Raw genomic sequence first — 27880 nt, 5'->3', positions numbered from 1 at the left:
GTGCAAAACAAAAAAAAAAATTCATACCAAAACAACTGGTCATCTGGGGATAGAACATCCCCCCTATGGACATGAATAGAGGGAAAAAGGCTAACTAAAAGCGGGGGAATGATTCGGGTGGTTGGGGTATGGTATATCAGGACGGTGAGATGAAGGAGGGCGCATGTGCGCAAGAGCGGCAAGAATCAATTCGTTCCCATCGTAGGGAAAACAAGCCGTCGTATCGGATGCGACTGGTTAAAGGGTATCATGGTAAAAGATTCTAAAGGCCGAGCAAGAAGACGGAAGTGTTGATATGGCGGAAACTGGAATGGGTCGAGTCAAACGGAAGCAACCAGTGACGGCTGCGGTCAGACAAATCGGACTACTTCAGACCAAGCATTCGCTTCGAATTTTCGTAGACAATGTAACTGATGGATACGGCGGGCGCGACTTTGAGAAGATTGGGTGTGAGACCTTTATAGAATCCGCGGAAACCTTCGCTTTGGATAGTTTTGCGGGCAACATCTCCGATGCTATCATAGGTCGTAGGGTGCAACACAGTTCCTTGAGCCTGCATTCGAGTTCGGAGAACATTCAAGGGATAGACAACCGAGGCGCTAACACCCCCGCTGATAGCGCCAATAGCGCCTGTGGTGAAGTTAGAGAGAGGAACATCGTCTTCGTGGCAACCGTGCAAACGAGCTTTTCGAGCAAGAATGGTGCGCTTCAGGTATTCGAAAGTTGACAGGTCAATGGCCGCGTAAGGGAACATTCCAATGAGGCCAAGCGGTAGGCCACGAAAAAACCCGAACATGCCATTTTTGTTCCACACCTTCAGAGCTGTGGCTGCGATGAGTTGATTTCCCTTAAGGCCACCCTCGACGACTTCACACTGCATTCGGCTGATAACATTCGTGAGCGGTGTGGGACGGGAACTGAGAATCTATAAGAACTTACAATTTTAGGGTGTCAAGAGGATAGACGAAGCACCTGTCTTAGGATTAGATAGCACGTTCCCAAGATTATATCGCGCAGACATACTGAGCAACCATTCCACCAAATCCCCCCGACAGAAATTGTGAGGTCGGCTGGAGGCGCTTTGGATCGTTATGCCCCTCAAGGCGAGCAAAAGCACGCTTTGCGGACTGTAGGATTTTAGTATTAAGTTACCCTCACGCGTAAAGCGTATGGGTGGTCTAACCTCATAGGCTCCGAATTTGATAGCCGATTCGGGCATGACCTTGACAACGTTCAAGCCGTTTCCTTTGGCCGTCAGCGTAATTCGCGGCCTTAGAAGACGTCGATAACATACCCGCAAACAAACTCCGAATACCCCCGGCCCTCCATAGCTCTTTCACCGCATCAACCAAGGTTTTTGAGGCTCTTGCAGCCGCTTTAACTGGAGCTCCGCCTTTCGCTGCACTGATGGCAGACGACTTTGATCCGGTCTTCGCAATGAGGTACACTTTCAGGCGATCCAACGGCGCAGTAGCTGTCCTGGACACGGCGCCTGCCATACCACCAGCAACAAAATAACCTAGTTGAGGAGTATTCTCGGTCAACTTCTGTTCATAATATCGAAAGGACATCCACATGGCGACGGTCCTGGGTATGGGCAACCACTCCAAATCCAATTCGGAATCATTCTCAAACGCAGGCTTGGAAAGCGATAGCCCGGGAGCTTCCGCATAGGCTGACGGGGTGAATGCTGTCAAAATGTGTGCTGGGAAAATCTTGTACAAAACATGTTTGATGGCCAAAATATAACGTCTAAGAAACGAGTGGTCTGTACCTAAACCCTGCAAATCGTTGATGTGGACATCTCCTTCCGGGTTTAGATTTCCCGTGGCCGTGTAGTATGACAGGACGGCGTGTAGGTCATAGGACGAATAGCCGGGTAAGAAGAGGAGGAAGTCCCTGCGTGATCCAGACCTATTAGAGAGAACACATCTTTAGAGCTGCCATGGATACGTGCCTCCATTCTGAATAAGAAATAACACCGTCCTTGTTCGTGTCCACATCCGCGAAGAATTCATCCAGCTTGGCGTTCGAGACGGTAACGCCGGATCTTGAGAAAGCGCTCTTGAGCTCGGTCTTATCAATTTCCCCATTTTTGTTGTGATCAATGCTCTCGAAGAGCTGCCAAAGTTCAAGTTCGGTACGGTGAATAAAAGCTCGGAACTCTGGTAATCATTAGGTTGGTCAAATCACCAGCTGTTTCCAGCTGTGGAGTGTCGAGGACTGATCACGATATGATGACGTGTGATCTTACCAGAGTACTCTATGTATCCATCTCCATTGGTGTCGACCGACCGGAAGATATTCTGCAGCATATTATCTGCATTTTTAAGGGCTAGCGAGAAGAGACATTGTTAGGACCATATTCAGTCAGGTGCGACCAAAAGCACGAGACCGGGTCACGGAACGGCTCACGATGATCGATCTTCTTCAGACCCTTTTTTAGGCCATGGAAGTCCAAGTGATCCCGCTCTTTAGCGCCCAGGCGTGCCCAAAGCTTTAAAACTCTTTGGTCACTCTCATCTTTCGACTCGGCGCCGGCCATATTCGGTTGGGGTTAGGATATTATCGGCCACTCGTCATTATTTTCAACGAGGGGTCAAAGGTTGTCGAACTGAGTGTATCCCCGTTGCAGCAGGGGAGGGCAAACGTAGAAATAGTGTGAGCATCGAATCTGTGGCCTTGCTTGTCTTCTAAGGATAGCAGATGAATGGCAGATTTCGTTGACAAGCCTTCAAGCTTGATAACCGTAATGAGAAATCCGCCAGCAATGATTTGCTTTCTTAATGACGGCGCCCGGAAGAAATAAAATCCGAGTCGCGGCTCACAAGGCCGAAGCTGGCCTCACTATCCCCTTCTGGGAAGTCATTCGCCAACCCGACTGACCAGACGGCCATTTTGGTCTTGCATGACTTTTTCATCTTGTCTGTCTGTTTATCTATCTATCGTTAAAGGAAGCACGATATTACTATGTCAAAACGTATACGGTGTTGAACGTATCACACTTTTCCCCTAAGAGTGGGAGGATTGCATGCTTATCAGGTGCAATCCATTGACAGCGTCGTCCTGTCAGGATGAGCACCGCTTTGACCTGAACTTGGGAAAATCAGGTATGGCCGCTAATTACTGGGCGTCGACTCAGCGCCGGCACTGGCTCTTTACCAGAGAGCGGCTCGCGGCGATTCGAGAGAGCTTCAGGGAGAAGGATAAAGTCGCCCACTCTCAGTTCCCACTCCCGGACCAACGATTACTCAATATCTATTTCAGCCAGCGTAAGATATGTCCGAACCCCACGGATCCAGAAATTCAGTCTAACTCTATCCAGAGCTTAACAAACTTGGCAAGAGGATGTCAACTAGACAACAGGCGCTGGCGACGGCTCAGGTGTATATCAAGAGATATTACACGAAAAACGAGATAAGGAGCACAAATCCGTACCTTGTTCTTACAACTGCATTCTACCTCGCTTGTAAAATGGAGGAATGCCCCCAACATATTAGGTTTGTTGTCACAGAGGCTCGGAGCCTCTGGCCAGGTAGGCAAATTTTAACTACAACCAACCCGTTTGCTGCTGCTCACGTACCATCAGAGTTCATTGCTCCGGATATTTCGAAAATAGGCGAGTGCGAGTTTTCTCTGATCTCCGAGATGCATTCCCAGCTTATCGTGCATCACCCATACCGAAGTCTTTCCGATCTGCAAGCCGAGCTCACCCTTACATCAGATGAAGTTGCTCTTGCATGGTCAGTGATCAACGATCATTATCTCACTGATCTCCCGCTACTCTATCCCCCTCATGTCATTGCTATCATGGCAATCATTGTTGCTGTTGTCTTCAAGCCGAGCAGCCAGACGGCCTTCCATAGCTCCCCAGCGCCGATAGCAGGGGCAATGCGTGAGGGGGGAATAAATATATTTGCGGCACTTGGAGATAAAGGGGGAGCTGGACCTCCTCCCAGAATCCAAAAACTCATCACGTGGCTTGCCGAAAGCGAGGTCGACATCAAAGCAGTCATTGAATGCACTCAAGAGTTGGTGTCGCTTTACGAAGTTTGGGAGCAATACAGTGAGAAGAACTCTAAAGAGCTACTTGGGCGCATGATCAAGGGGAAAAGCTTGGATAAATAAGCTTTTTTGACATGATTACAATATATAGAGCGAATACATAATTCAACCTTAGGTATTAGCATTTCTAGGTTATGCGTGCCATTCTCACCGTCACATGTGGATTCACGGAAGCAAGACTTGAACTAATACATCACCCACTAGCTTGTACAGTATTTATTCCATCGGAGATGGTTTTCGATCCCTCGGCCCTGAATTGGCCGAGATGGACCATGTCAGGGATTCAGGCCTGCTTCGCGCAGGGCCCTGTGTCGGTGTTCAAATCGCTGCACAGAGAGGTATGGGTGGCACAGTCTCTCTCTAGACTAGAGCCGTATGACCCAAAGGATATTTTGGTCATGCCCTCCCAAGGCAGTTAACCATGTTGCACGACTTAGCAGCGATATTGAAAAAGGCGCCAAATATTGCTTCGTTTCTGTCTTGCCTCAACGTGTTTGGGTGGCTCAAGAATCCGTCTTTCATGTTGGTTGCTCCAAGCCCATGTTCCGCAAATCACTGAGTGCAAATGGACATCCTTGTGGACATCCACGAGGTGCAAAGAAATAATGGCAACAAAAACGCGATGAGTTCTCCCTCAACCTGGGCAAGCCAGTGCAGAAACCGCTCGGGTGACAGAACTTGTTTTGCTCTGTCCCTTCGCCGAGGAGAAAAATCCAGGAGCGAGGCTAAAAGAAAGGTGAGTGGTTCGTTCCCTTCTGCTTTCACCTTCCTGTCGGCCTTCAGGACATGCATTGGATAGCTCGTTCGGGAAATGGTAAAACATTGAACTGGCTGGACTGGTGCTTGAACATGCCCTTGTTAAGTGTCGCACTGATGATGACTGACTTTAGATATGCTCGTTCGTTGCACCGACAGCCTCAGGGGCAGATTATGTTCAGATTATGTTGGGCGGACAGCATCGCTCTGCTATCTCCTTGGAGGGAATGAGAACAGCAATAAAATGACAATGAATGCCATCTTCGACCTGCAACGTGCTCTTCGTCATTTTGCGATAGCAACCAACGCGTCACGATCACTCGATGACTCAATTAATTGGAGGATTGTGTGGCTTAGACAAGGAACAGGGGAGACGGCCAAAGAAGCAAAGCCACAGCTGTGGCTTGTTAAAGCCAAGAAAATTGCGACAATCGTTCAACATCCCTCGAAGATCATTTGTGGGTGAAAGTCTTGATTGCGGAGATGGCCGTGAAGGGGGGCTGAGGAGGAGTCCACTCCTACTCCAACAAGGTCTCAGCCAAATTGCCTGGATGTCACGACTTCAAAAAAGTTGGGAGAGGGGCATCGTGCCCCCACAAGCATCCTCCTGCTCACTCGTGCTTGAGATGTGACAGATGAGCGCCACAATCTCGAGAAGAATGGGATGGTGCATCTTGAATTTCTCCCACAAGCTGTCGCACGAATTCATGGAAAGGGACTGGGAACGTTGGGAGCAAATCATCGACAAGATTTTGTTTGTTGTGTGTGGGGCCTTGATCATTTGGTTGCAAATCTATTTCCGCTCTTGTCGTAGTGGGAATCCGCCAACACATGCCCCTCCATTTTGATCTCCGGAAACGAAGGGCGACTGCGTGTTCAAGTTTCAGTGCTGTTCTTCATTGAAGCGTCGGAAAGCAGGACCGCGCGACGAACTGCTCAACAAGAGATCTCGAAGGACGAATTTCCTTGAGAGCGGTCTCACACATCACATCCAGTCAGCAGCGGCTCCACCCTGCCCTCTTGCAACAAGGCTGTCCGAAAAGATGGGCATGGTTGGTCTCCTGCGTTCATGCGCAGCCCAGCAGAGATGAGCCATTCCTTCAAGCTCTCAAGGAGGAGATGATAGACACACAGTTGGCAGCCTTCAGCGGCTAAACCAGGAATGAATTTGATAGCGGTGCCAAGCTAACCTGAAGAAGACTAGCTGCGTGATGAACGTCATTTTATCCCCACATAGTAGCCGCCCAGCACAGACGGCGAGCTTCTTATTGGTGATCTTAAACTAAAAATTGTAAGAAGTTCCACTTAGCGGAGCTTTCCTTGATATTATTCGATTACGATCAGAATGGTCGCCACTGAGCTGCCGCCGCTGAGGATCTGGTTGGTTCGTGCCCTGCCGAAAACTGGTGCGTGAGCTCAAGCTGTGGTAAGCGCTGGGCTTGTGGAACAGATGTGTTTCAAATGTTACACCACAACAATGTGTGGACTCGCTCCGTGGTCGTCGTTTTATTACGGTCATTTACCATACAGCAGCAGTCACTGGCAGTTCCAAGTCGAGAAACGGACCCACCGCTTCCACTCCAAACTCAGCCCCAAGGGAAAAGCGACTTGAAATGGACCAAAGCATGCAGCCCCTCCCTGCCCACAAGTCGCTCCCTCTCGCCTCCGATCGACTTCCTTTTCTTCCGCTCCTCTCCCTCTTTTCTTCCCTCTTGTCCCGCCTCCGAATCCAGTCCGTTCTCCATCCCACACTGCGTCAATTCAACCCAGCCTTCCAGCGTTCACTTTATCTTCTCCTCCTCAACGTATTACTATTCTTCCTTCTTTCATCCCCTGCGTCGTTATATTCTCCTCATAAAGAATATTTCCGCGTCCGCATTCCAACTCCATCCCTTCTGTATTTCCTTCCCATTTTCTTACAAAAAGTCCCGCTCCCACCGGTATCCATCTTCTCCGGCCCTTGCTTGTATCCACTATTCGTGTACATTGGCCATCTCAACGACCCATCCTGCTGATTATTACTCTCTGATAATACGTCAATATGTCGACTTTCTACTACGGACAGCATCAGCAGCATCACCAAGCCCCTCACCACGGCGCCGCCGCCCATATGTCAACGTCAAATACCCATCATAATGGCCGCACCCGGAAAGGCCCCAAGATGACCGCTCAAAATGCTCACCGTCAGTTCCGGGGCGTCAAGAGCATGAGGGAGTTGGCTGAGGCCCCTTCCATGACTGCTTTCCGTGCCAGATTCGAGGCTGGACGGTCTTTTGACCTGGACGACGACCTGGAGTTCTGCCCGGGCCTCCTGACAGAGGACGATGTATGTTATCACAACTCGGGTCACCCCAAATGACTCGAGGAGCCCCATCACAATGACCGTATCCGCAAAGGGCCCCTTATTGACTTCGATCTGATGCAGCTGCACTCAATTCACTCCGCGTCCTCGGATCGATCGTCTCTCTCCAGTGGCTCTCCCGACACATCCCCTATTCAGCATCAGATCCAGCCCGTCCAGCAGGTTACACCCTCGATTTCCTTGTCACCTGCTTCCTCGAATACCTACCTGCATTCCGGAGTTACTGGTAATTATAATCAAGTGAATTTCCAGCAGCCTTCGGCTGCCCGCACCCGCAAAGTCATTCCTATCGTCAATCCCAACACCGGGGTGTCGCTCACCAGCCCGCCAACGTCCATCTCCCCGGCCTCGATGCAGAACCAGCGTCGGTGGTGAAGGCGATGATATGCCAGGCCGTCAATTTGCTGGCAAGGAGCATCACTGTCCGCCCAAGAGATTTTTTTGTTCGAAATTCGCTCCGCTTGTGCATCATCGGTCTCCCTAGCCGCGGGTCATAATATTCACTATTTTGTTTCTGTCAATCGTTCGACACGACCACCCTTTCCTCTACGATCAACTCACACTCTCATTCTTCGAGTTCACGAACTCGCGGAACATAAAAGGATACATTGTTTTTGCGTGTACATACACCCTCCGACCACGATTTCCTAGATTGATGCTTTTTCGACCACCTGCGAGCGATGGCGCCTGCGATTCGATTCTTGCATTCTCCAGCGATACCTACCTTGTTTTTTTTTTTTACAATTTCGGTTAGGGAAAAACCAAAATACCGATTATCGGCCTCGGGGTTCAGGCCACGATGATGTATAGAAAGCGGCGATCTTGTCATTTGGGGGGCGACGGAGTTGTTTTCTTGGAGTACTTTGGCGGCCTTGCCAGATCAGATCAGCTTAGCGGTTTGCCATGTTTCTTTTGGGGTTTGGTGAGGTTGCCATTTTGGGCGGGAAACGGATTTTCATGCTTTTAAGGATCTAGAAAGGCGGGCACGATATACGTCTTGCATCGGTTGGGCTCTGTTAAACTCTGCTTCGGAAGGTTTTAGTACGTTGGATATCTTGCATATGTCTTGTCTTGACCTCTCTACTTTGTTTCTGCTTCGTGTATATGGTTGGGACAGCAGTCCGTTTGTTTAGGTCCGCTGGCTGTGACTCCCTGGACTGGTCAGTGTTCAATATTTGGTCTCCCACGGGCATAGACCTCAGATACAAATGTCTATTCTCTCTTCTATATCCATGTTCCCAACAGAGTTCAGATTTCTGGTGCATCAACTGAGCTATCTGTTGCTATCCCGGCTCGTGGTGGTATCTTTCCTCGCTGTTACACAAATCATGATTGAGCAGTTCCAAGGACGAAGGCCACATCACCCTCGAATACGACCTCGGAGTATTCTGGACTGTCTCTATCTTGATTCGACATCGCTCTTTACAGCAGGCCGTGTGATAGCAATGGTCATATTGGGATTGCAGTGTTCGCATATATATATATATCTCTCGTTTCTTGGACGAACTTCGTACCGTGATCACGGTTTTCCAAGACAATCAGGTTCATATACTGTGTAAAATCTAGTAGTCGTTCCATTTATTTACGGGAAAATGGCCCGAGTACCCTGCTGATCCGCTGCATGAATGGCATTTGGGTGTTGGGGAGTAGTAATGACAGCGATGAACGGGGTCAATCACAATGACACACCATATTCAACTACGACCTTGGAAGGGACTTCACCTAAAGAAGTTCCTCCTTACTAGGAACTATAAAGTAACACGAAATGTGTGAAATTCATATTACCCCATCTTCAATGATCTCTCCAGTCCAGTTTTGCATTTTAGACCTCGAGCCAAACTTTCTCACTTAAATACCCTCCTCCCAAAGTCGAAATACACCACCCCCCCGCGGAAATAAATTGGTTACCAATCCATTGCTCCGGAACCTAGTACCTTGGCTACCTGGTCGTCCAGGGCAGTTGGCAGGAATGCGCTGCGAGGGTGATTGAGTATCCATGACGTCACACTGAACATCCTCAAATCCAGCATCGGTGGTTGGCCATATAAACTGGAGAGAATGACGCCAGGCGGTGGAGGGGCTCACTCATCGGCAAGGCGTTGGAGCAATCTGGCCGTTTAAATTTACCTGTCTGTGCGAATATTCGTCTGGGGGGAAATAACACCTAGGATATATGTGTCCCCATTCGCGCGACCTTGTTTGGATTCAGTCATAGGTGAAATCGTCATCGCCGCTCTATAAATGAGAGGCAGAGTACTGACGATGCTAGAACCCGAAGAAAAACCTAAGAACCAGAATGTCCTTTCTCATATCCGTCCGCGCAACCAGCCGCCTGTCTTTGAGACAGACTTACCCCAGTGCCGCCTCAGCATTCCATACATCAGCCGTCCGGTCAGGCCTGAAGGAGGGAGACCAAAGTACGCACGCGCTTCTCATTCAGTCTGGACACCAAGGAGGAGGACGATACTAACCTCCTACCTCGAATCTTTAGGCCGCGATGAACTCAACAATATCTACGAAGAGGAGAAACAGGCCCAGATAAAGCGGCACAAGGAGGGAAAGGGGAAGTGGAATCAGAACCTTGCTAGTAACAGTGAGGCTTCGGTACGTTTGCCCTTTAGGTCTCTGATCCTATGGAATTTCTGATGGAGTGCTAATTCAAACTGTTGATGCAGGTCAAGGCGGATCGAGGAGAGATCGAGGATAAGGAGAGCTTCATTGACTTGCAAGATCGGACGAAGAATGAACTAAGTAAGAAGAGGTAGATCTGGTATCTGCTGTCGTTCCGGGTTTCTTTCTGTTGTTCTCCAGTCCATGATGGGTTTGGGGGAGATTGTGCTATCCACTAGCAGTGGACTCTTAATTCAACGCTTAATTGAGCGATAGGTGCTGTTTTGCTGCGTAGAAAATACTGTTTCTAGGTGTGGATACTCTTCTCGAGTATGAGAGCTGTATTATCTTGATATCAGTCGACTATAAAAGGATAATCCCATTTGAACGCCGTGTCATAATTCAAGGAGTGATTGATCAACTGGTACCTGGTGACTCTAGCCCAGGGCAGATATGAAACTTGAAAACTAACGCCATCGCGCCGCCAACACTGTAAATACTGCGGCATGAGAAATAAAGAAAAAGCCAAACGGTCTTATATTCTAGACCACAACACCCTCTCATTTCAAAAGGACGATCAGGATGACCAGGACGATAATCAGCCCGATGATGGTCATCATACTCCAGTTCTCTCCGGCCTTTCTTCTAATCTTGTCAACTCGCCGCCTGGCATTATTTAGCCTGCTCTGGTGCCGGTCCGCGGTGCCGTCCATCTCATCTAATAGCACAACATGGCCATCGAGCTCATCCCCAATCTGGATACTCAGCTGGTGTTGTCGCCCGATTGACTCGCCCAGCCGATCTAGCTGCTCATCCTGATCTCGCATGACCTGCTCGTGATGATCGTAAACTTGCTGATTTGACATACCAGAAGTATCCACACGGTCCGGGGACGGCGAGTCGCGATACGGCTGGAACAGATTCCGACGATTCAGGTCGTCCTCCGCGGCAGCGGAATCATCCATAAACCGAACGGACTTCGACGACGGATGCTGCGGAACAGGCTGTTTGAGATCGGGAGAGGAATTCTTGACGTTCGTAAATTGTGGTGTTTTTGATCCCGTAGGTGATGGGCCCGTTGGGGCTGAACTCGCTTCCGCATTGGGACCGCGGAATTGCGACGATAGGTCGCTGTACTGCGACCGGATGTGCACAAGCTGGTCTTTGAGATCGGAGGCCCCTTCATCATTGGATGCTTCTAGCCGTGTGACTTCGGATTCGACGCTCTCGATACCTTCTCGGAGGGATTCGAGGGAACGGGAGATCTCCCCATCTTGACTGTTGGGTTCGAGATTCAGCGAGATGGCTCGTTGGCGCTCTAGGAGCGAGAGTTTGATGTGATCGGCGAGGAGAAAGAGCTGTGATGGATTTGGCATTTTGAGGCGGCAGAGGTAGATGGTATCAGGGGCGATGGCCGGTCTTTGTTGGGAAGAGGAGGGGGGAAGATGATGACGGGGGTTGTAAGTTGGAGGATGGATGATGCACTTGGCGACTGCAGAGAGGAGAAGCAGCGCTAGGATCGCAAGCGGAGGATGGGCCGCGGGTTGATATCAGGAATGCGAAAAGCGCGAGGAGCGGGATATTGTTGAGTCCAGAGTTCATCTGTCGACTATTTCTTTCCATCTATTCAGACCGCCAACGTGCTGTTCATTGTGCTTGCTGATGGCGCAAGGCGTGGTCAACGACCTGTGAGGCGGATCCGGTGTACCGTCTTACTGTCAGAATAATATTCGGAAACAGGACGGGAAGGGGCTCTCATTCCTTCTCTTGATCCAAGAAACGTTATTCGCTGAGTTCCCCTCTGTTCAAGGCTCGGAAGGCCGCCTGAGCTGCCCGCTTCTCCATTCCGTCTTCTGGACGGATTCACCTCCCCGCAACCTGAAGGACCGCTTCCACATCCACTGTCCCGAACGATTTCCGCTCACCCAGACCCTTCGCCTTCCTCAGATATCGCCGCTGCACGCTGGTCCGCCGAGTCGCTCCTTCTCCTTCCCTCGACTTCAGTCACCGTGTAACCCTCATGCGTTGTCGCTTGGAGCTATTGCTATCTTGCTCTCCATACCATACCACAGGCGACGATCCCTTGAAACACATACCTCCCCTGTTCACAGGGGAAGCCATTGTTGACCTGATCTAATTCTGCCTTGGAAGCGGTGCCTTCCTCGTTCCAGGCATGAAGCTTGACCAGTTCCTCGCCGTGGAGGCAAGTGGCGAGCAGGACGAAGTCGTTGATCTGCGCGCACTGGAGTACCTCTCCAGCTATGACGACCACCTTATGTGTCCGATTTGTCACTGTCCATTTATCCGACCCGTACGCCTTGAATGCGATCACGTATTTTGCCAATCATGCTTGAATTCTGCGATTAGGAGCTTCACCTCTGGCCGAGACGACTTCACCTGTCCTACGTGCCGAACCCCGACAAGGGATGTCTACCTGAATGTCCCGCGGCTCTTGACAAATATGTGCGATGAGATTCCCGTGCGGTGTCCATACTCGACTGAGGGTTGCAAAGAGATTGTTCCGAGGGGCCATATCCAGTCCCATGCGGACAAGTATTGTGTGTTTAAGTTGATGGACTGCCCTAGCCCCTCTTGTAATGAGAAGACTCGGAAGAAGGATCTCAGCCCGGAGAATAAGTGCCTGCATGAGTTACATAAATGTCTTCGCTGCGAGGAAGATATCATGGAGCAAGACTATGAGGTACATTTTGTCTTCATTTTCCCATCCCTGCACTATCCTCAGTTGAATGCTAACTTATCTTCTCCACGTAGGAACACATAAAAGAGCTCTGCCCAATCCTCGAGACAACCTGTCCTGATTGCCAGGTGGCCATCCTCCGAAAAGCCCTTCGAGAACACATTGACGCCTGCCCCGAGGCAATCCACCACTGCGCCGCATCCAAATATGGCTGTCCCGTCATGATGAAGCGCGCGGAGCTAGGGACGCACGAGCAAAGCTGTCCCCTCATCGCCATGGGATCCTACTTCGAAGCCCAGAACGCCCGCCTCGACTCCATGGAACTCACAGTCCGCCACCTCCAGCAACGCAACGAGATATTCGAGGACGGACTCTCCTCTATCCGCTCGACACTCGTTGAGTCGTCTCGTGCCTTCTCTGCACATCATAATGCCATTACCAATGATACCCCTGAAGCATCATCATCCTCCGACCCAGCCTCCCGCTCACATACCCATACCCGACCTCCCACAAATACAACCACCGACGACGCATCCACCCCGCTCTCAAACGCAACAACCTACCTCCTCTCCCTCCACGAATCCCTTCGCGAAGAAGTCACCCAGCTCTCTCACGCAATCACAGATCTAGACGCCCGCGCTAGCATGGCAATCATGAACGAGTGTCTTCGGTTAAAGGAAGACATGGCGCATACAAATGCCGCTGTGAACAGTGTCCGGATGCAGGTGCAGTGGCTCATGAATCCCCGGTTACATCAGGGACAGCGTGCCGCTGCAACTACATCTGGAACTGCGGCTGGAGCTCGAAGCCCGCCAGGTGATGAGAGGCTAGGGGCAGGCGCGAGTGCATCGGGGTTGCTGAGGTCAAGGAGGTTAAGTGATACGGGGAGGGAGGGGACGAAGCTCTGATATTATTCCCCTCCGTTTTTATATCGGTTTGTTAGACTTGGCGGGAGTTGGGGAAGGGATGAGTAATGAATTAATTAATAACATATAGAATCAGTTGATAAAGGCTGGAGTTCACTCGGTTGAGGTAGGTCAAGTGCCGGGGGATAGCGCTGGCAGACCCGTTATTTACGGCTATGAAATGATACCTCTTTCGCATCCTTCGCCTATTCTTGCTGCTGGTCTGCTCTGTTGAGTCTAATAATCACTTTGACCTGCACAGCTACTCACCCCGCATAACTCCATTCAACTAAAAATGAAGAGCTTGAAAGCCTAAAGCTAGACCGAAGTATAAACCCACCGCCCCATCTATTCGTGCATTAGACCGTACCACACTGTTCTCGATTCATCTTCATACTCATCCTCATCCTCATACTCATACTCGATCCGTCTCTTCATAATATTGTAATCATAACCGCAGCATATCGTTGAAGTTTAACGCGTTCCGTCCCATCAACTAACCGGATGTTTACTAGTACTGTGAACCTCCATGCCCATAGCCATATCCATGTTCGTGCTGGCCATGTCCATGGCCCTGGTATTGGTGTTGATACTGGTATTGGTGGTGCTGATTGTGACCGTGACTGTAGTCCTGGCCGTACCCCTGAGGTTGATGGCTATACCCGGGCTGAGTATGTCCATATCCTTGCTGAGGAGGCTGACTGTATGCATCGTAGGATTGAGTCCCGTAGCCTCCGCCGGATTGATGGTGGGGAGGCGGGGTATGGGAGGAGTGGAGTGACGACGGTGGTTGAGAAGGCCTATCGTCGTTCTCATCCCTCGTTGGCCCACCGAGACCGAAACCGGAAAGTTTACTGCTGAGTTTGTTGATATTTGACATGCCGGGGATGGGAAGAGCATTGAGTTGATCAGAGAGCTTTTCCCAGGGGAGCTGCGGGCCGGAGGTTTGCTGGTGCTGTTGGTGGGATTGGGAGTGTGAAGTGTGGTGCGCGGGGTGTTGGTTGTGATGTTGAGTAGCGTAGCTATGGCCGTGGCTCTGGCCGTGAGCAGCTCCATGTGCAGCACCTCCCAATGCCGGGAAGCCGCCGTGCGAATGTGAATGGCCGACTTCGCCGTTATTGTTCTTTCCTGTCCTGACCCCTTCTGCGCTGAGAACGTCGTTGAGCCTGGCCCCGCGGTCGGGCATTGCATGCACCCAGGATTGAACAGCTTCAAACATGGTGCGGTGGGCTTCATTATGCATGTTTCGAAGAGCAGGGTGGTGGAAGACCTGGAGAACATCGTGTAGCACCTGTTGCTCCGGAGTATTGATGTTCTCCCAGGCATGGAGCACGCGAGGCGTCACGTACTTGAGAATGGCGGAAGCGACATGACCAGCAGGCTCGTTAAGGATGTTAGTAAAGTGATCCTTGGAGAGCATGGAGTGTGTAGGATCAGTGCAATGCGGGTTGGTCCACGGCTCGAACTGGTGTTTTCCGGATGCATCAATCACGCCAGCAGATCCGGTTTGAAGAGACTGCGAAGCGGCGTTGATAATCGGTCGGATGAACGGTGCAAGCAGCGACATGATGAAGATAGTCAGCGTCTCGGTAATCTTCTCGACTAGTGCCTCCAGTCCGGGAATCTTCTCGATGATAGACGAGATTTTTCGGACCACCTTATCACGAAATTCCAGAATGGGGTAGATCTTAGCGATGGTTTCCGCCGGATTAAAGTCAGGCATTCCGGGCAACCCGGTGGGCTTGCTGGGGTTGGTGTTGGAGGGTGCGCTTGCCCTACTTTGCTCGTAGCCACCGCGGCTGCGCTCCGAGTCATCGTTGAATGCCCGAGTGAATTCTCGAGCCGCGTATCCTGTATGGGAACCGCTATGAACATTGGCGGACTGCTGGGCATCCGAGCGACGCTTGAGTGCCTCCGCCTCAGCGACTAAGTCGCTGCACCCCGGAATCTTACCCAAAAGTCCGGTTAGAGAGCTGAGGGAGTTCGCTGATGAGCTTGACTGAGCGTCTCCGAGCGCATTATCCATTTCGTTGATCTCTGACTGGGTGAAATGGTCTGTAGCCTCGCCGAGCACGGAGTGGAAGAAATCAACCATGCCAAAAGTTCCCGTCACAAGCGGGTAGACATGATGGCCGCGGATATTCATCTGGGTAGAGGTACCCGTGTGTGGGAAGACGTTACGGAACCCCATCTCTCGAAGCGCAAGCTCGCAGTAGTTCGTGTGGGCCGCGAAATCCTCGAGTGTATGGAGACCCTGACCTAGGCAGCGAAGTGCCTCGAAGAGATCCTCCTCATTGCCTTTGCGGTGCCCACCGCTGGTGTATAATCTTCCGTAATGAATGCTACGAGCCAAGCTGTACTTGATGTACGCCGTACTCGTTGCCCAGTCTCCCCTCTCGTTAGCGATATAGTTCTTCATCCCAGTGTCTGGATCTATTTCGAGTTCGATCTGACGGATGGGGCCCCGAAGGCGTTCGTCAAACTTGCGAGCATCATCGTTATCGGCATAGTCTTTGGGGTTGCTAGCACAAGTCGTCAATTCGGAATTGCGAGGGAGAGGAAAACAATGGGTACAGACTCAATATGCTCCTCCGGACGATAAACCCCAAGCCGCTCGGCCGTCACCTCAAACTCCGCCGTAGCATAGCCGAAGGACAAAAACGAAAGGATCCAAACAAGGATGCGGATGGTATCGGCGGGGAGACTCTTCAGGGTACCGACGTCCATAGCTTGGGAGCTGCCAAGTTTACCGTCAGTTTCCATGTGAAAGCGCAATGAACACGACCGGCCAGGGGAACCCACTAGTCTCTCAGCCAATTCCCAAAGTAAACCCGCTTGACCATGTTAGAAGTCCACTTGTGACCCTTAATAAAGGCAATTGTCTTGAGCATATCTTCGATATCGCCATGGCGCCAGTTCTTTCCTTCGACCTTGGAGATCGACGCGATGTCTGGATTGTTAGATAATTGTTCTTAGGAGCCCGGCGGGGGGAAGGGGGAGGGGGGGTTATCTTACTTCCGGCGCCAAATGCGTGAGCTTGCCAGGGGAGGAGAAGCAATACAAGCCCCAGAGCGAGCAGGGTACTCAGACCCAAACTCATGCGAGGGGCCATGGTCGAGGTTTCGTCGGTGTTGAATGCGACGGGTTTATCTGGAGAGATCGCGGGGCAGGAGGAGGGAAAACCGAGAGAAAGAGTTCGAACGAAGAAAGCTGAACTTTCTCACACAACGGTTGGGGATGACCTCAGATGATCAGCACCCCATCCAGCCCTACGCGAATGGGGAACAAGTATCATTGGAAAAATTACCGAGGAATTACTCTTCGACTCGTTGCGAGTGATCATCAGCCTTTATTTAGATCACGTGACCTTTGAAGAACGCATCTGGGCTTTGGCAAAGTGTTCTGTTTTTTTATTGGCCGGAAAAAAAACTGTCACATGACTATAGGCTCAAAACTGGAGTCATTTTGGGTCTGAATCCACAAGAGCCCCGTCCAACGAGTGTCGAGCGTGCAACTTCCCGTGCCCTAGTTCAGCATCCTCCTAACAACTAGTAGATTGATGAGCAAGCCACCATCATGATTGTGTTTCTCTTTTCTTTAGTTGACCGACATCCTTCTTCATATCGACCTCCAAGCTTACGATTGTTCAATACTTTGAGTGCCAATATAGCCCACCTTCCCCCACAATCTCCTTCTCATTGTCGGGAGCAATCGATCATTCCTATTCCCATGTTGTTTCGTCCTCATCGGTGGGTGGCTCGAGGCCAAGTGCAAGGATGATGGTTGAGAATTCCATCATTTCGTTGACGCGGTCAAGACGGAACGGGCCATACCGGTGGAGGTACATGAACCCAGGGGAATCCAGACGGTTTTGTTGGATATATGTTAACCAGCCTGGGTCAAAAGCTGCAAAGGTGACATAAAACTCATCACCATCTTGTGACACTAAAACAGTCTTCCATTCTGTTAGCTTCTAATTCTTGAAACATGAGTTGGGAGCGTACTGCTGATCGCCTGGGCATTCGCGTATCCACGCCACGATTAACCCAGTCTCCTGCATTTCCACTGCAGGTTCGGCATACCGACGATTCCTGGCTTTACACTCCACCAAAGCCTTGATCCTTCCTGTTGAAATGTCCTGGAGTTGTCCGTCTGTGACAGCGGTAAACCCCCTGTCATCCGTCTCTCCAACAACCCTTCCAAAATTAGCCTTCAAGGAAATTTTTGAATGTCTCCACACAGACGTTGGAGCTGGATCAACCCTGGATATGGCCAAACCAAAGTTAATCATGAAGGCATTGACTGGTGTTTTATCAGACCGGAGATATTTCGTTTGCAGGTCCCGCGACTGGAATTCTTTTTGTTGGCTCCGAAGACCTTCGAAAACTCCAATTGGTTTGATAATTTCATTTGTAATGGAATCGAGAAAGCTTCTAAAGGCTCCAGAGACCACAAGATGCTGCTGGGCTCTCTCATAACGCTCCCCAAGCCCGTAATCATCTGGGTTGAAGGAGTTCCACGACCTTGGCGAACTTAGCGTCCTCATGACGAGGAATTGCTGGACCGTCATTTTTGACGCGGACCTATGGCCTGCGTACCCTTTTGGGAGCTCTGAGAAACAAGTAGGCATTTGCCAGCCAGCGCCATCGATCTTCCCTTTTTGGTACCTTGAAAGTCGGCATTTTCTCAACTATATGGTAGTTCAGGTTGGAATGGTTAGATATTCGAAGAAATGTCAATGTGAGATTGTGTTTCTTTCTTTTGGGTGCAGAGATAACTCAATATGGCGAGGAGAGGAAGAAGCTAACACATACAAGAAGGGAAAATGGCTCATGTTTGGTCACTTGCTGTCAAAACAACGCGAGACTGGCAATCCACAGGACATCAACTTCAGCAGAAGCTATCGAAACACAGAGACCTTCCCAGCTACTGATAACTACCTAGCCTGGAGCCAGGCCGGTTCTCTACCACCAGAGTGGGATGCAGGGGAATGGACGCTGGTTCAACGGGGCAATTCAGAGGTAGAACTTGCTCTTGAGGCCATGTCTGGGGACTTTGTGTATGCCGATGGTTGTCAGCGTAGCCTGGTTCTGTAAATATCTCTCATTGGGTTAAAAACCAGATCGTGACTCCCAACATCTCAAGGGCGTTCTTAACTTCAATCTCCGCGCTCAGCGAGGAGTCTGAAACCTTGGTCAATCTCAGCGTCTATGCTCAATGAGAGCCAGGAAGCCTTAGAGCCATCAACAAAGGCGTAGGAATATGTGCCATGAATCAATTCCCCTACCCTATAGAGGAGAAACGGATTGCTGCGGAAGGGTTTTAAACAACTACTGAAGGTTCTTAATGCATTTTTTACAGCTTGCCATATGGGCCGGGAATTACTCCGACTACTGCTCCACTGCTAGTTTGCTGCCCAGCAATCTGTTCGTCCCCACTTGGAAATACACATGGGTGACCAAAAGGCAGGGAGTTTGGGCAGGGTGAGGCTCTTCTGAGTAACTGTTGGGGAGATTTATTCCTTGTAAATTGTGCCTCGTGTCCCTTACTCTGCTTGAATGTACTCGGTATGTAAGGCCATAAGCCGTCTTTCAAATCTTGCCAGGGAGAAAGCAGACTGGAAACTTTAATGAAAATATTGTTGCATGGGAACAATTTCTTGGGAAGCATGCCGTTTCCCACCATTGGATAATAATAGGGAAGCTGATACAACATACGGCAGTAGGTGTTCATATCGCAGGAGAAATCCGTGGTCCCAACAATCGCTCTGCGTCTACCCTCTTTTCTCGTGGTTTACGAGTCATTAAAATATATTAAAATACGTTCCTGAATTGATCCTCTTTCTGACCCCCCGGGGAAAACTGTAGTGTCGGGCAGTCTCGGAATGTCCTAAGGAAGCCCCGGGCAGGCGACACGCCATGTGGGTTGCTCGGAGGTTAGTCTTGTTTGTGGTAAGAGAGAATAGACAGCAAGTAGGGCTAGAATAACTTAGAGGGTCAAGAGTAAGGTTTAGAGGTCTCTATGTCATTTGATTTGGAGTCATAGGCTGTAAGGTAGGTATAGATAGTTATTCTTTGCTTCCAAGTGCCTCGCTCTCGACGTCATTCTCGGTCCCACCTGCTATCTCTGCGCGGGGTAACTGAAGGTAGCAGACAGCTGTAGTATCGATTATGTACTTCATCTTGATGATCATCTCTTCAACCTGGGGTCGCATATCCGATCCAATGCAGTAACCGTAGCATCAAGTCAAGCCCATCCATAATCCATGCGATACATATAGCATCCTCCCCCTCCCTCCCTCACTCAACACCCAGAGACAACACACGAATACTCTCGCACACCCGCAAAACAACACAAGCGAATCAACCAGCGTCACACCGCCAACTTCAGAATGCCCGAATCTTACCGCTCAACCCTCCAGAAGAACGGCTTCGTCGTTATCCCCTCCATCCTCTCCGACACCGAGGTATCCTCGCTCCGCGCAATCGCAACAACAGCCACAAATCTCGCCCGAACAGGCTCCTGGCCTCACTTCCGGACCGTCCCCAAACAATTCCCGCCCTGGCCGTCTACCCCGCCGCCCGCGGCGGAGGGGGGGATATGGGGTGTCCAGCACCTGCTTCACCCGGATATGCCGGGGAGAGCGGAATTTGCGGGCCTTTATTTCTCGGAGAAGGTGCTGAGTGTTGCAGAGGAGTTGATGGGTGTTGAGGGTGACAGAACACCCGATGAGAGCCTGGTCATGGAGCTATTCAATTTGCTGGTTGCGCCGGAAGTCAAGGATTTCGAACTCCGCTGGCACCGAGACGATATCCCCTGGGACGTATCTGCCGACGAAGAAGAGAGGCTCCTCGCGGCTAAGAGCCCGGGGGGTCAACAGTCTCATGCGCAGTATAACCTTGCGCTTTGCGAGGATCGGTCGCTGATCGTTATCCCCGGTTCGCATCGACGGGTGCGGACGGAGACGGAGCGGAATGCGGAGCCCTACGAGGCCTATTTACCGGGGCAGCTGGTTGTGGAGTTGAAACCCGGGGATGCGGTGTTTTATGATAGTAATATTTTGCATCGCGGGGTTTATCGGGCGAAGGAGGAGGGTGGGGAGGAGTCGAGGCTGACGTTGCATGGGAGTATTGGGTTGAAGGGGGATGGGAAGAGCAAGGTGAGGGCGACAGCCGTGCTTCAGCATGGGGTCGGGGCATGGGTGCAGCGGGGAGATGCGGCGTTTGGGATTGGGGAGAGGGCAGAGAGGATGAGAGCGAATTTGGTGGCTATGGGGACTGGAGAGGACGTGGGTTATTCGTTGAAGGGATGAATATCGGGACTGAATAGCTAATCGCAGACGAGAATGGTGGTCCAGTTTGTCTCTATGTACATGCGCGGGGAACCCTCGGCATGGATGACACCGGAAATAATGATATTGCCTGCCCTCTCTCTCGTTTTTCCTTTCAGAAAGACAGGGTATCTAGAAGAGGCCTCGCTAAGATCAGAAAGCAAAAGGTCATGAGGAGTCTAATGCATAAGTCAAAGTCTTCATACTCGTGAGTCATCCAGCGGCCGTTGGGCATAAACGTAAAAAAATAGCACATATGCATGGCAAGAGGTATTCATCACCTCCTGCCGACAATTGTCCACATATGCTTGTGCCTTTTCGTAGGTCCAGCCAAGCACCCGAGTGAACAGAGCCAGCGAGTATGGCTCAATCGCCTCGATTAACGACACCTTGCCGACACGACCGATCTCTTTGAGACGTGGGCTCTTGGGCCACGAGCCTACCGGACACTGCGGCGAGTAAGTGGCTGCAATTTCCTAGCAAGAGCGATGACCAACCTTGTAAATATCCGCGGTAACATTAGTGAATCCGGCCTCCTCTAGCCACCCAGAAAGCGAAGGCGCAATGTTCATCCGCTTCCCGAACTTGCTACTTGCCTCTTCCAGTCGTGCACTCAAGTCTAAAAGCAATGGTGCCTTTACGTGTGTACCGTCTTCCGAACGTACTCTGGCTTCGTACTCCTGGAACTCGACCCAACCTCCGGGTTTGAGATGGTTATACGCTTGGCGGAGGAGACGGCTCCAGTCGGCGATGCCACCGCCCATGCACCGGGCGTGAATGAAGTCAAAGGCTTCGTCTTTCGTGAACGCCCAGTCACTCTCAGCATCGTCAATGATAAACGTGCAATTGGGTGGTGAGAAGTTTGGCTGGATGGGGCTCAGGTCGGTGCCCACGATTTCAGCGTCTTGGAACTCTTCAGCCATCTCGAGGGCCCACGTACCGGTACCCGTGCCGATGTCAAGAATTCGCTTTGGGGGGCCTTGTTGGCTGAGAGGGGAACGGTACAGATCTCCTCCAGTGAGGAGCTTGAAGAGGTGGTGGGTGATGGCCAAGCGGTCTTGTTCCTCTTCGTCATTGGGGATGGGATACTGGCCGTACCGGTAAGCGTGATACCGACGGCCATTTTCGTAGTAATAATCCCGAACGGACGAAGCAAACGAGAGATTGGAATCGACTACGGACTCTGCATCGTAGAGGGAATCTTCGTCACTCGTCTGACGGAATGTTAGTTATTGGGGTGCGGGGTGGTAAGGAGTGTCGCGATTCTGGAGGACGAGGGGGGGATGGATGGTAGGTGACGCGGTGACAGAACATTTACAGAGTGCGCAAGAAGAAGTCGCACGACATCGGGACCAACAAGCAATGATACTACGTAGCAAATCGAAAGAGAGCGACTTACGTCCACCTGAATATGTTCATTGAAGTTTGGCGGCGGCATGCTCCGAGTGGGTGGAAGCTCCGATCATAGAAGACGAGGGGAAGGACAGGACCCAGACTGTCGGGTTGGGAGGAAGGAGAGAAGAAGAAGGGAGAAGAAGGAGGGGAGAACTTGGGATCTTCCAGGGGTTGAAGGATCAGAAGTGAACAGCAGCCAGGACGGTTTAATTACTCTTCTGGCCACACTTTGTCAAGAAGAAGATTCCACGCTGGCTCATCAATGGGCAATGCGACCTTCCCAACGCCAGGATGGATGTATTAATTGCTGCAGGGAGATCCAGAAAAAGAAAGGAAAAAGGAAAAAGAACAGGGGTTCTGGTCCCGGCGCAGAGGAATTGGGTCATTCTGACCGTGGTGGTGGGAAAGCCTTAGCGTCGCTCCAGCCCATTCTTCCATGGTCCACGCTCTGCCCAGTGTCCGGAGTCCCAGATACGATCCGTCATCTGTTGATCGCTCTCGAGTTGGTCTGATCATCACATCAAACACTTCTTCGTCTCCATTCTCGATTCCACAGCTTCGTTGTGCGGATGGCAACGTGAGGGACTTGCAAAGTTAAAGCCCCGCACGGCCCGGGGCCTTCCAAGGTTCATTCGATCAGCGCCCTGGGCCACTTCGTCGGGTGCTGAAGCAGAAGTGCCAGCCAGGCTAGGCAGAGTGCAGTCCAGCAAGATACTGGCCTGCCAACAGAAAAGTGTCCGACCTTTGTGACAAGGAGGTCCAGGCTGGTCGTCGATCCCACTCTGTCGGCGCGTCTTGAGACGAGGCCGTCCAAATCTGACAGACTGCATGCGGCCCATCTCGGAGTTTCGCGGGGCTTTCACGAGTTTCCTTCCTTGGAGCAAACTGGAAGGTTTCACTCAGGTTTGATGCTGGACCCCAAGGCTCGGATGGGTCATGCTCGATCACTCTGTCGCCCGAGCGCTATTCCTCATCTTGTTTCCTCCATCAAGAAACTGTCCAATATTGAATGAATGCTTCCTTAATTTGTATTGTACTATCTGTCTGCGTGCCTCAATCTTATGACGCAAGGTGCCTTTTTTTAAGAACATTTCGACGTGAATCTAAGGACAACTCGCGGGTACTCTATCATTATGTATTCGTGCCAGTGAATCAATGAAAATCGTGAAATGCGCCCACATCAGCCCAGGCTGCGGAGCTTGTCCTGCTCGTCCGGTGTCAACTCTGCAAAAAGCTGCTGGAACTCGGCTTTCGTCGAGGCGTTCCTGAAGAACTCCGACAAAAACGCCTGCGTCTCGTCGTCTCGCCTGCGCACTCCAAAAACGCCTTCAGTGCCACCCTCGCCGAACGTCATCAGCTCCTGCTTGGTAACTCCCAGGCCTAGGTCAAGAGTGTTGTCAGGGAGATCTTCCCACTCGTCGTCGTCATCGCCGCCTTCTTCCTCCACCGCTGCGGCCGTGGCAGCATCCATGACCCTGCTGCCCGACGCAGCGGCCAACTCTTCCACGAGGACCTTGACGATTTTCAGGGGCGCTGTGATGGTGGTGAAGCGGTCGGGATTGTTGCGAGCTTGAGACCGTGTTTTGATACGCCCAGTGTCTTGGATGATAAGGTCTCCCTTGACCTCAACCTGTGCAAGTCGAGGGTCTTCAAGATTGAACAAGGTCGCCAACGCGATAATATTCTGCTTGATCTCGTCGTATCCGGCAAAGTTAACGGAGCTTTCCAGCCACTTGCTAATTACAATTGGCAATCCACTCTGGCCGCCAATGTCCACCTGTGCAAGAAAGTCGACAACCTCCCGAGCGCTAATAAGAGTCAATCTTGCAAACACGAGGATCAGACTCTGGATGAACTGAGCCTTTTCCGCAGTGGCAAGGCGCCGTGCGACCGCGTGAAGCAGTTGAGGAAGGTAGGGGCCAAGCTTTTCGGACCCTGCTTTCTCAACTAATTCAGCGGCAAGCTGTCCGACTTCCGTAGCAGCGTTGTCTTCGACCGACGGGCCCAGAAGACGGTCTATGATGACCAATGCAACTTCAGTCGCTTCTTTACCACTCTGGGGGTCGCGCCATGAGACAAATTGATTGAAATCATGCGCGAGAGTGTTCCTCACGGCTTCTGTGGCAGGTCGGATAAGCTCAGCATCAGATGAATCGAGTAGTAGTCGAGTCAGCTTCGGCATGACCGTCTCGACGAATCCTGCTGGCAACGGCTCAAGGGCCCCCTCAGTCAGTGCCCGCAGGAGATCCGCAGCGAAGTTGGTCAGTGCGTTCTCCTGTGTTAGATTGCCAACATCGATTGCTCCATTTATGGAGGGGAGGACTTTTTCGCAGAGGAGGACAAAGGACTCAGAACCTTGGGCAGAGATTTCGCCAACTATTTCCTCAAAGGCCTCCGTGACGGTCATAGTTAACTGAAAATTTGTAGCCCCGTTACTGGCGATATTGAACAGCACATCGATGGCCGTGGATGACAGCACTACACTCGGATTAACCATAATGGTGTCACGGAGGGTCTCCGCTAGTGTGATCTTGAGGTCGTCAGTGTCCGATGATTCGCGAAGATCGCGACCAGAGATGAAGTCAGAGATAGCAGAGATAACAGTTGTTTGGAGCGGAACTGTAACGCTCGTGGACATCGAGGGCAGTAAATCCTGTAAGGCACGAATGCAAGCCACCTTGACGACTTCCGATTGATCCTCAGAGATTGCCTTCAAGGTAGCCTCGAGGTACGATGCGGGCTGGAATCCCTCCCCAGCAACCCGTGCTAAGACTCCAGCTAAGAGGTAGGCTCGTGCCCTTAATAGCTCCTGTTCTTGCTGGATGGAGAATTGAATAAAGTTTCCGAAGCCGTTGGCCAAGTCTGGAGAGATACTCCGGGAAACCTCGTACAAGTCTCTCAGAAATGCATTCAGGATGAAGAGAGATGACTCGCGTGCCTTCCAAGTAGAGGAAGAATCAGAGAAGACGGTATTCAGGAACGCGAGAAGGCTCTGTGTCGTCAAGTCCCTTAACCACTCCCCAAGCTTAATCACTAAATCTCCGCTGCATGTGCGAGGAGTATAATTTGCGGTGACTGAGGTTTCTTCTGAAAGGAAGAGATTGACATCAATATCCCAGAGACCCTCTTCCTCAGCTGTGATTTGAGCATAGGAACTAGACAGTTGAAGTATTTCCGGCAGCCAACCGGCAGTGGTTGCAGACTGCCCAGAGTTATGTAACTGCTGTTGCAGCTCTGTTTTGACAGGAGGTGCCTTCAAGAGGCTCTGGATGAAATCCAACTCTTCCAGAACCAGGAGATCCAAGGTATATGGGAGCCCATCGACATCTACGAGTCTGCCCTGCCGCTCGTCATCAATGAAGAATTCATGATATTTCGCCTGAACATTCGATAGCTCCGTCCAAATCGTCGAGAAATAGACAGGGCTCTGAGAGACTAAGAGGCCTGGGAAAATCATGCGAATCTTCATGAGGGTTTTGACGACCTGTAGCTTTAGTCCGATCATACCTCTCCATTGTGAAGGCACCTCCGCGTCACTCGGCTCCTCTCGCTCGGTGGGAGCCTGCGGCAAGGGTGCCTTGAGGGTCGCGATGAAGAATGGTGACCATCCACTGAGAACTTCGTTCATGAACTGCTTGACAGCAGCCTTGTGCTGCTCTAACACCATCTCAAGCGTGTCAAGGCACTGGCGGAAGATAGAAACGGCCAACGCCCGTAACATTGGCTTTCTGGACTCGTTGGTGGCAGCATTGTACAGAGTCGTGACGAGATCCCGGGCGACATTGAAGAACTGTTCCTCGTTAAAACCCGTATCAACCAGATCTAAGAGAACCCTCAGCGCTCCATGTAATGTGTCAGGTGTGCTATTGGTGTCATTAATGATGCGCAGTAGAGCAGGGAGCAGTTCGGGCCATTGGTCGGGGTAGTCGGCGCTGGCGATCTTGCTAACGGCAAAGCTGGCTGCAGTCTTGACCTTTCGCTCTGGCACTGGCGTTACAGTGGCCAGGTCGAGGAGAACGCTTCGAATTTGGACCTTGTTGGTGTCGCTAATTAGGACTTGGCCTTTGAACTCGTCGAGATTTGGGGACCATCCGGCGGTGATGAAGGTGCGAAGGACTGAGACGGCTGATTGGCGGAGGTTGGTAGGGACAGAGTCATGGGAGGCAATGGCAGCGAGCGAGAGAGGGAAGTTTTCGTTTGAGTAGAGACGTCCTAGCTGGAGCTCAGCTGCCTTTCTGGTGTCGGCGGCCGGCGACTGGGTGTCGGCTAAGAGTGTGAGGAGTTCGTGCTCCATCCTGGGAGACGAGGCTCGATACTTGCAGACAAACGGTTTTCGACTCCAGATAGAATGAATTGAATGATCCAACAAGGTATAACGAGAGATTAGCCGAAGAGGCCAATGGAAAATAATTCTAGTTGAGGGGGGACCTTGAGTCTCACGGCATTGTATCTCCCAACGCGACGGAAGAACACCGCGTCCAGTTGCGTCAGGAGGGGCAGTGGGAGGCGGTGAGGGTCCCCGCCAAAGCTTTTCCTCTCGTGGCCGCACCGTTTTTGCTCTTCAAAGGTATCCTCACTCACCTGCCCGGCCCCAGAGGGAGAGGTAGATCAGAGAGTATTTGCACTCTACTTTTGGGAAAACCAATGTTTTCTCAACAAAATGCCCTTCTCCTTGAATGCATGACTAAGCCCTTGGACAATGCCGGTGTGGATACCAGAACAAAAAGTACCGAACTGCCAGTGCTCTGTTTTGATCATGGACCACCTGGTGTCAGAAGGAAAAAAGAGTACGGGAAGTTCCATACCTGCAAAGGAGGCCTGCTGGATTCCCCTGACGAAAACAAATAAGAGCAAGATATTATTGTTTTGGCCTTGGTTACTTCACTGCCAGTGGAGTTCAGATCTATCCGCCCCTCAAGAGAATCGGTCAACATATCAGAGCGACCAATGACGGCACGCCGATTCGAGCAGGCGAAGCTTCCTGAGTAACGTTGGGGTTGATGGAATGGCTGAAGCTTTGCCACTGGAGCTCGGTATGGCACTGGGATGAAGGCGGTTGAATTCCTCTTGTTTCAAAAGAAAATGCCATTGGGCGAAAGCATGGTTCTGCAGGGGTGGAAAAGTGGAAACAGCCTGAGGGCAGGATCACAAAATAATGATTTGGCGATCCGTTCAAGACCAGCAGGGGGAGCCAAGTGGAGTCGTCAAAAGTGGAAGGATTTGCCTTTTGGCTGGGCGAACCTTGAAATTGGCTGAAGCCGCGGACGGAGATGAGACATTCAAGAGGTCCTATCCAGACTATCCCTCTTGGAACCTAGGGAGCGACGTCTATTTTGAACTGTAGAAGTTAAAAACAACCTCCATTCAATGGACTTCCTCTCCTTCCGGCGAGCGTGTGCAGAGTCCAGGTGCAGAGTGGTGGACACGTTTGTTGATCTGCACATGATCTGACCACGTGACGGGGATGCATCGTCTTGGGTCATGGTTTCCACTCTTGGACCTGACGACGATAGTGGATGGTTGTTCCTCCCCAAGTTCCCCTCCAGAGCCGCCTCTCGCACTCTTTCTCTCCCTCTCCTTCTGCTCCTCTTTCTCTCTCCCTTTCCTTCTCTTCCCTTTTTTTCCCTCGTTTCCGTCTCCCTCCTCCCTGCGGCGCCCGAGTCAAGGTCCCGACTGTCTCGGCCCTTTCCTCTGTCTGTCTCTCTCCTCATCTTTCGCCCACCGCTGCTGCCCACTCCGACAACTACTGACCTCCCACT

The 27880-nt window shown here is 51.2% G+C and overlaps 12 protein-coding genes across 12 annotated transcripts; 6 read left to right on the top strand and 6 right to left on the bottom strand.

The window, feature by feature from the left end:
• Positions 1–218: 218 nt before the first annotated feature.
• Positions 219–2825, bottom strand: BJX67DRAFT_308930 (mitochondrial carrier domain-containing protein). Its single transcript, XM_071027118.1, has 8 exons — positions 2416–2825; positions 2255–2335; positions 1958–2165; positions 1295–1899; positions 1184–1245; positions 1024–1127; positions 940–972; positions 219–884 (listed from the first exon to the last, which is right to left on the bottom strand). Exons 1-8 carry the CDS (start codon positions 2543–2545, stop codon positions 365–367), a joined length of 1743 nt encoding a protein of 580 aa, XP_070881235.1. The 5' UTR covers positions 2546–2825; the 3' UTR covers positions 219–364.
• ssn8 (cyclin-dependent protein serine/threonine kinase regulator SSN8) lies at positions 2824–4466 on the top strand. Its single transcript, XM_071027121.1, has 2 exons — positions 2824–3272; positions 3326–4466. The coding sequence occupies exons 1-2, from the start codon at positions 3032–3034 to the stop codon at positions 4126–4128; spliced, it is 1044 nt and encodes a 347-aa protein (XP_070881234.1). The 5' UTR covers positions 2824–3031; the 3' UTR covers positions 4129–4466.
• Positions 4467–6714: 2248 nt separating this feature from the next.
• On the top strand, positions 6715–7653 carry BJX67DRAFT_308923 (DUF4452 domain-containing protein). Its single transcript, XM_071027117.1, has 2 exons — positions 6715–7147; positions 7247–7653. Exons 1-2 carry the CDS (start codon positions 6863–6865, stop codon positions 7556–7558), a joined length of 597 nt encoding a protein of 198 aa, XP_070881233.1. The 5' UTR covers positions 6715–6862; the 3' UTR covers positions 7559–7653.
• A 549-nt stretch (positions 7654–8202) lies between these two features.
• Positions 8203–8883, top strand: BJX67DRAFT_308920 (uncharacterized protein). The gene has a single exon (XM_071027116.1). It carries the CDS (start codon positions 8392–8394, stop codon positions 8740–8742), a length of 351 nt encoding a protein of 116 aa, XP_070881232.1. The 5' UTR covers positions 8203–8391; the 3' UTR covers positions 8743–8883.
• An 86-nt stretch (positions 8884–8969) lies between these two features.
• BJX67DRAFT_366642 (uncharacterized protein) lies at positions 8970–10111 on the top strand. The gene is made up of 4 exons (XM_071030425.1): positions 8970–9398; positions 9453–9600; positions 9675–9787; positions 9859–10111. The coding sequence occupies exons 2-4, from the start codon at positions 9480–9482 to the stop codon at positions 9946–9948; spliced, it is 324 nt and encodes a 107-aa protein (XP_070881231.1). The 5' UTR covers positions 8970–9398; positions 9453–9479; the 3' UTR covers positions 9949–10111.
• Positions 10040–11568, bottom strand: BJX67DRAFT_308884 (syntaxin family protein). Its single transcript, XM_071027115.1, has one exon. It carries the CDS (start codon positions 11167–11169, stop codon positions 10354–10356), a length of 816 nt encoding a protein of 271 aa, XP_070881230.1. The 5' UTR covers positions 11170–11568; the 3' UTR covers positions 10040–10353.
• A 956-nt stretch (positions 11569–12524) lies between these two features.
• On the top strand, positions 12525–13653 carry BJX67DRAFT_308849 (putative TRAF-like signal transducer). The gene has a single exon (XM_071027114.1). The coding sequence runs from the start codon at positions 12713–12715 to the stop codon at positions 13397–13399; it is 687 nt and encodes a 228-aa protein (XP_070881229.1). The 5' UTR covers positions 12525–12712; the 3' UTR covers positions 13400–13653.
• BJX67DRAFT_308848 (Het-C domain-containing protein) lies at positions 13654–16689 on the bottom strand. The gene is made up of 4 exons (XM_071027113.1): positions 16412–16689; positions 16199–16346; positions 15975–16133; positions 13654–15918 (listed from the first exon to the last, which is right to left on the bottom strand). The coding sequence occupies exons 1-4, from the start codon at positions 16506–16508 to the stop codon at positions 13908–13910; spliced, it is 2415 nt and encodes an 804-aa protein (XP_070881228.1). The 5' UTR covers positions 16509–16689; the 3' UTR covers positions 13654–13907.
• Positions 16690–16827: 138 nt separating this feature from the next.
• On the bottom strand, positions 16828–18645 carry BJX67DRAFT_366635 (uncharacterized protein). The gene is made up of 2 exons (XM_071030424.1): positions 18214–18645; positions 16828–18136 (listed from the first exon to the last, which is right to left on the bottom strand). Exon 2 carries the CDS (start codon positions 18024–18026, stop codon positions 17370–17372), a length of 657 nt encoding a protein of 218 aa, XP_070881227.1. The 5' UTR covers positions 18027–18136; positions 18214–18645; the 3' UTR covers positions 16828–17369.
• Positions 18646–19410: 765 nt separating this feature from the next.
• On the top strand, positions 19411–20955 carry BJX67DRAFT_308808 (phytanoyl-CoA dioxygenase family protein). The gene has a single exon (XM_071027111.1). It carries the CDS (start codon positions 19788–19790, stop codon positions 20706–20708), a length of 921 nt encoding a protein of 306 aa, XP_070881226.1. The 5' UTR covers positions 19411–19787; the 3' UTR covers positions 20709–20955.
• Positions 20818–22400, bottom strand: BJX67DRAFT_308814 (class I SAM-dependent methyltransferase). Its single transcript, XM_071027112.1, has 3 exons — positions 22126–22400; positions 21224–21940; positions 20818–21175 (listed from the first exon to the last, which is right to left on the bottom strand). Exons 1-3 carry the CDS (start codon positions 22162–22164, stop codon positions 20927–20929), a joined length of 1005 nt encoding a protein of 334 aa, XP_070881225.1. The 5' UTR covers positions 22165–22400; the 3' UTR covers positions 20818–20926.
• A 730-nt stretch (positions 22401–23130) lies between these two features.
• BJX67DRAFT_308798 (putative importin beta-5 subunit) lies at positions 23131–26617 on the bottom strand. Its single transcript, XM_071027110.1, has one exon. The coding sequence runs from the start codon at positions 26413–26415 to the stop codon at positions 23302–23304; it is 3114 nt and encodes a 1037-aa protein (XP_070881224.1). The 5' UTR covers positions 26416–26617; the 3' UTR covers positions 23131–23301.
• Positions 26618–27880: the final 1263 nt, after the last annotated feature.

The sequence above is a fragment of the Aspergillus lucknowensis genome, assembly GCF_044049455.1.
Source record: "Aspergillus lucknowensis strain CBS 449.75 chromosome Unknown BJX67scaffold_70, whole genome shotgun sequence".
NCBI lineage: Eukaryota > Fungi > Ascomycota > Eurotiomycetes > Eurotiales > Aspergillaceae > Aspergillus > Aspergillus lucknowensis.
This window is presented reverse-complemented; position numbering and strand designations above follow the sequence as displayed.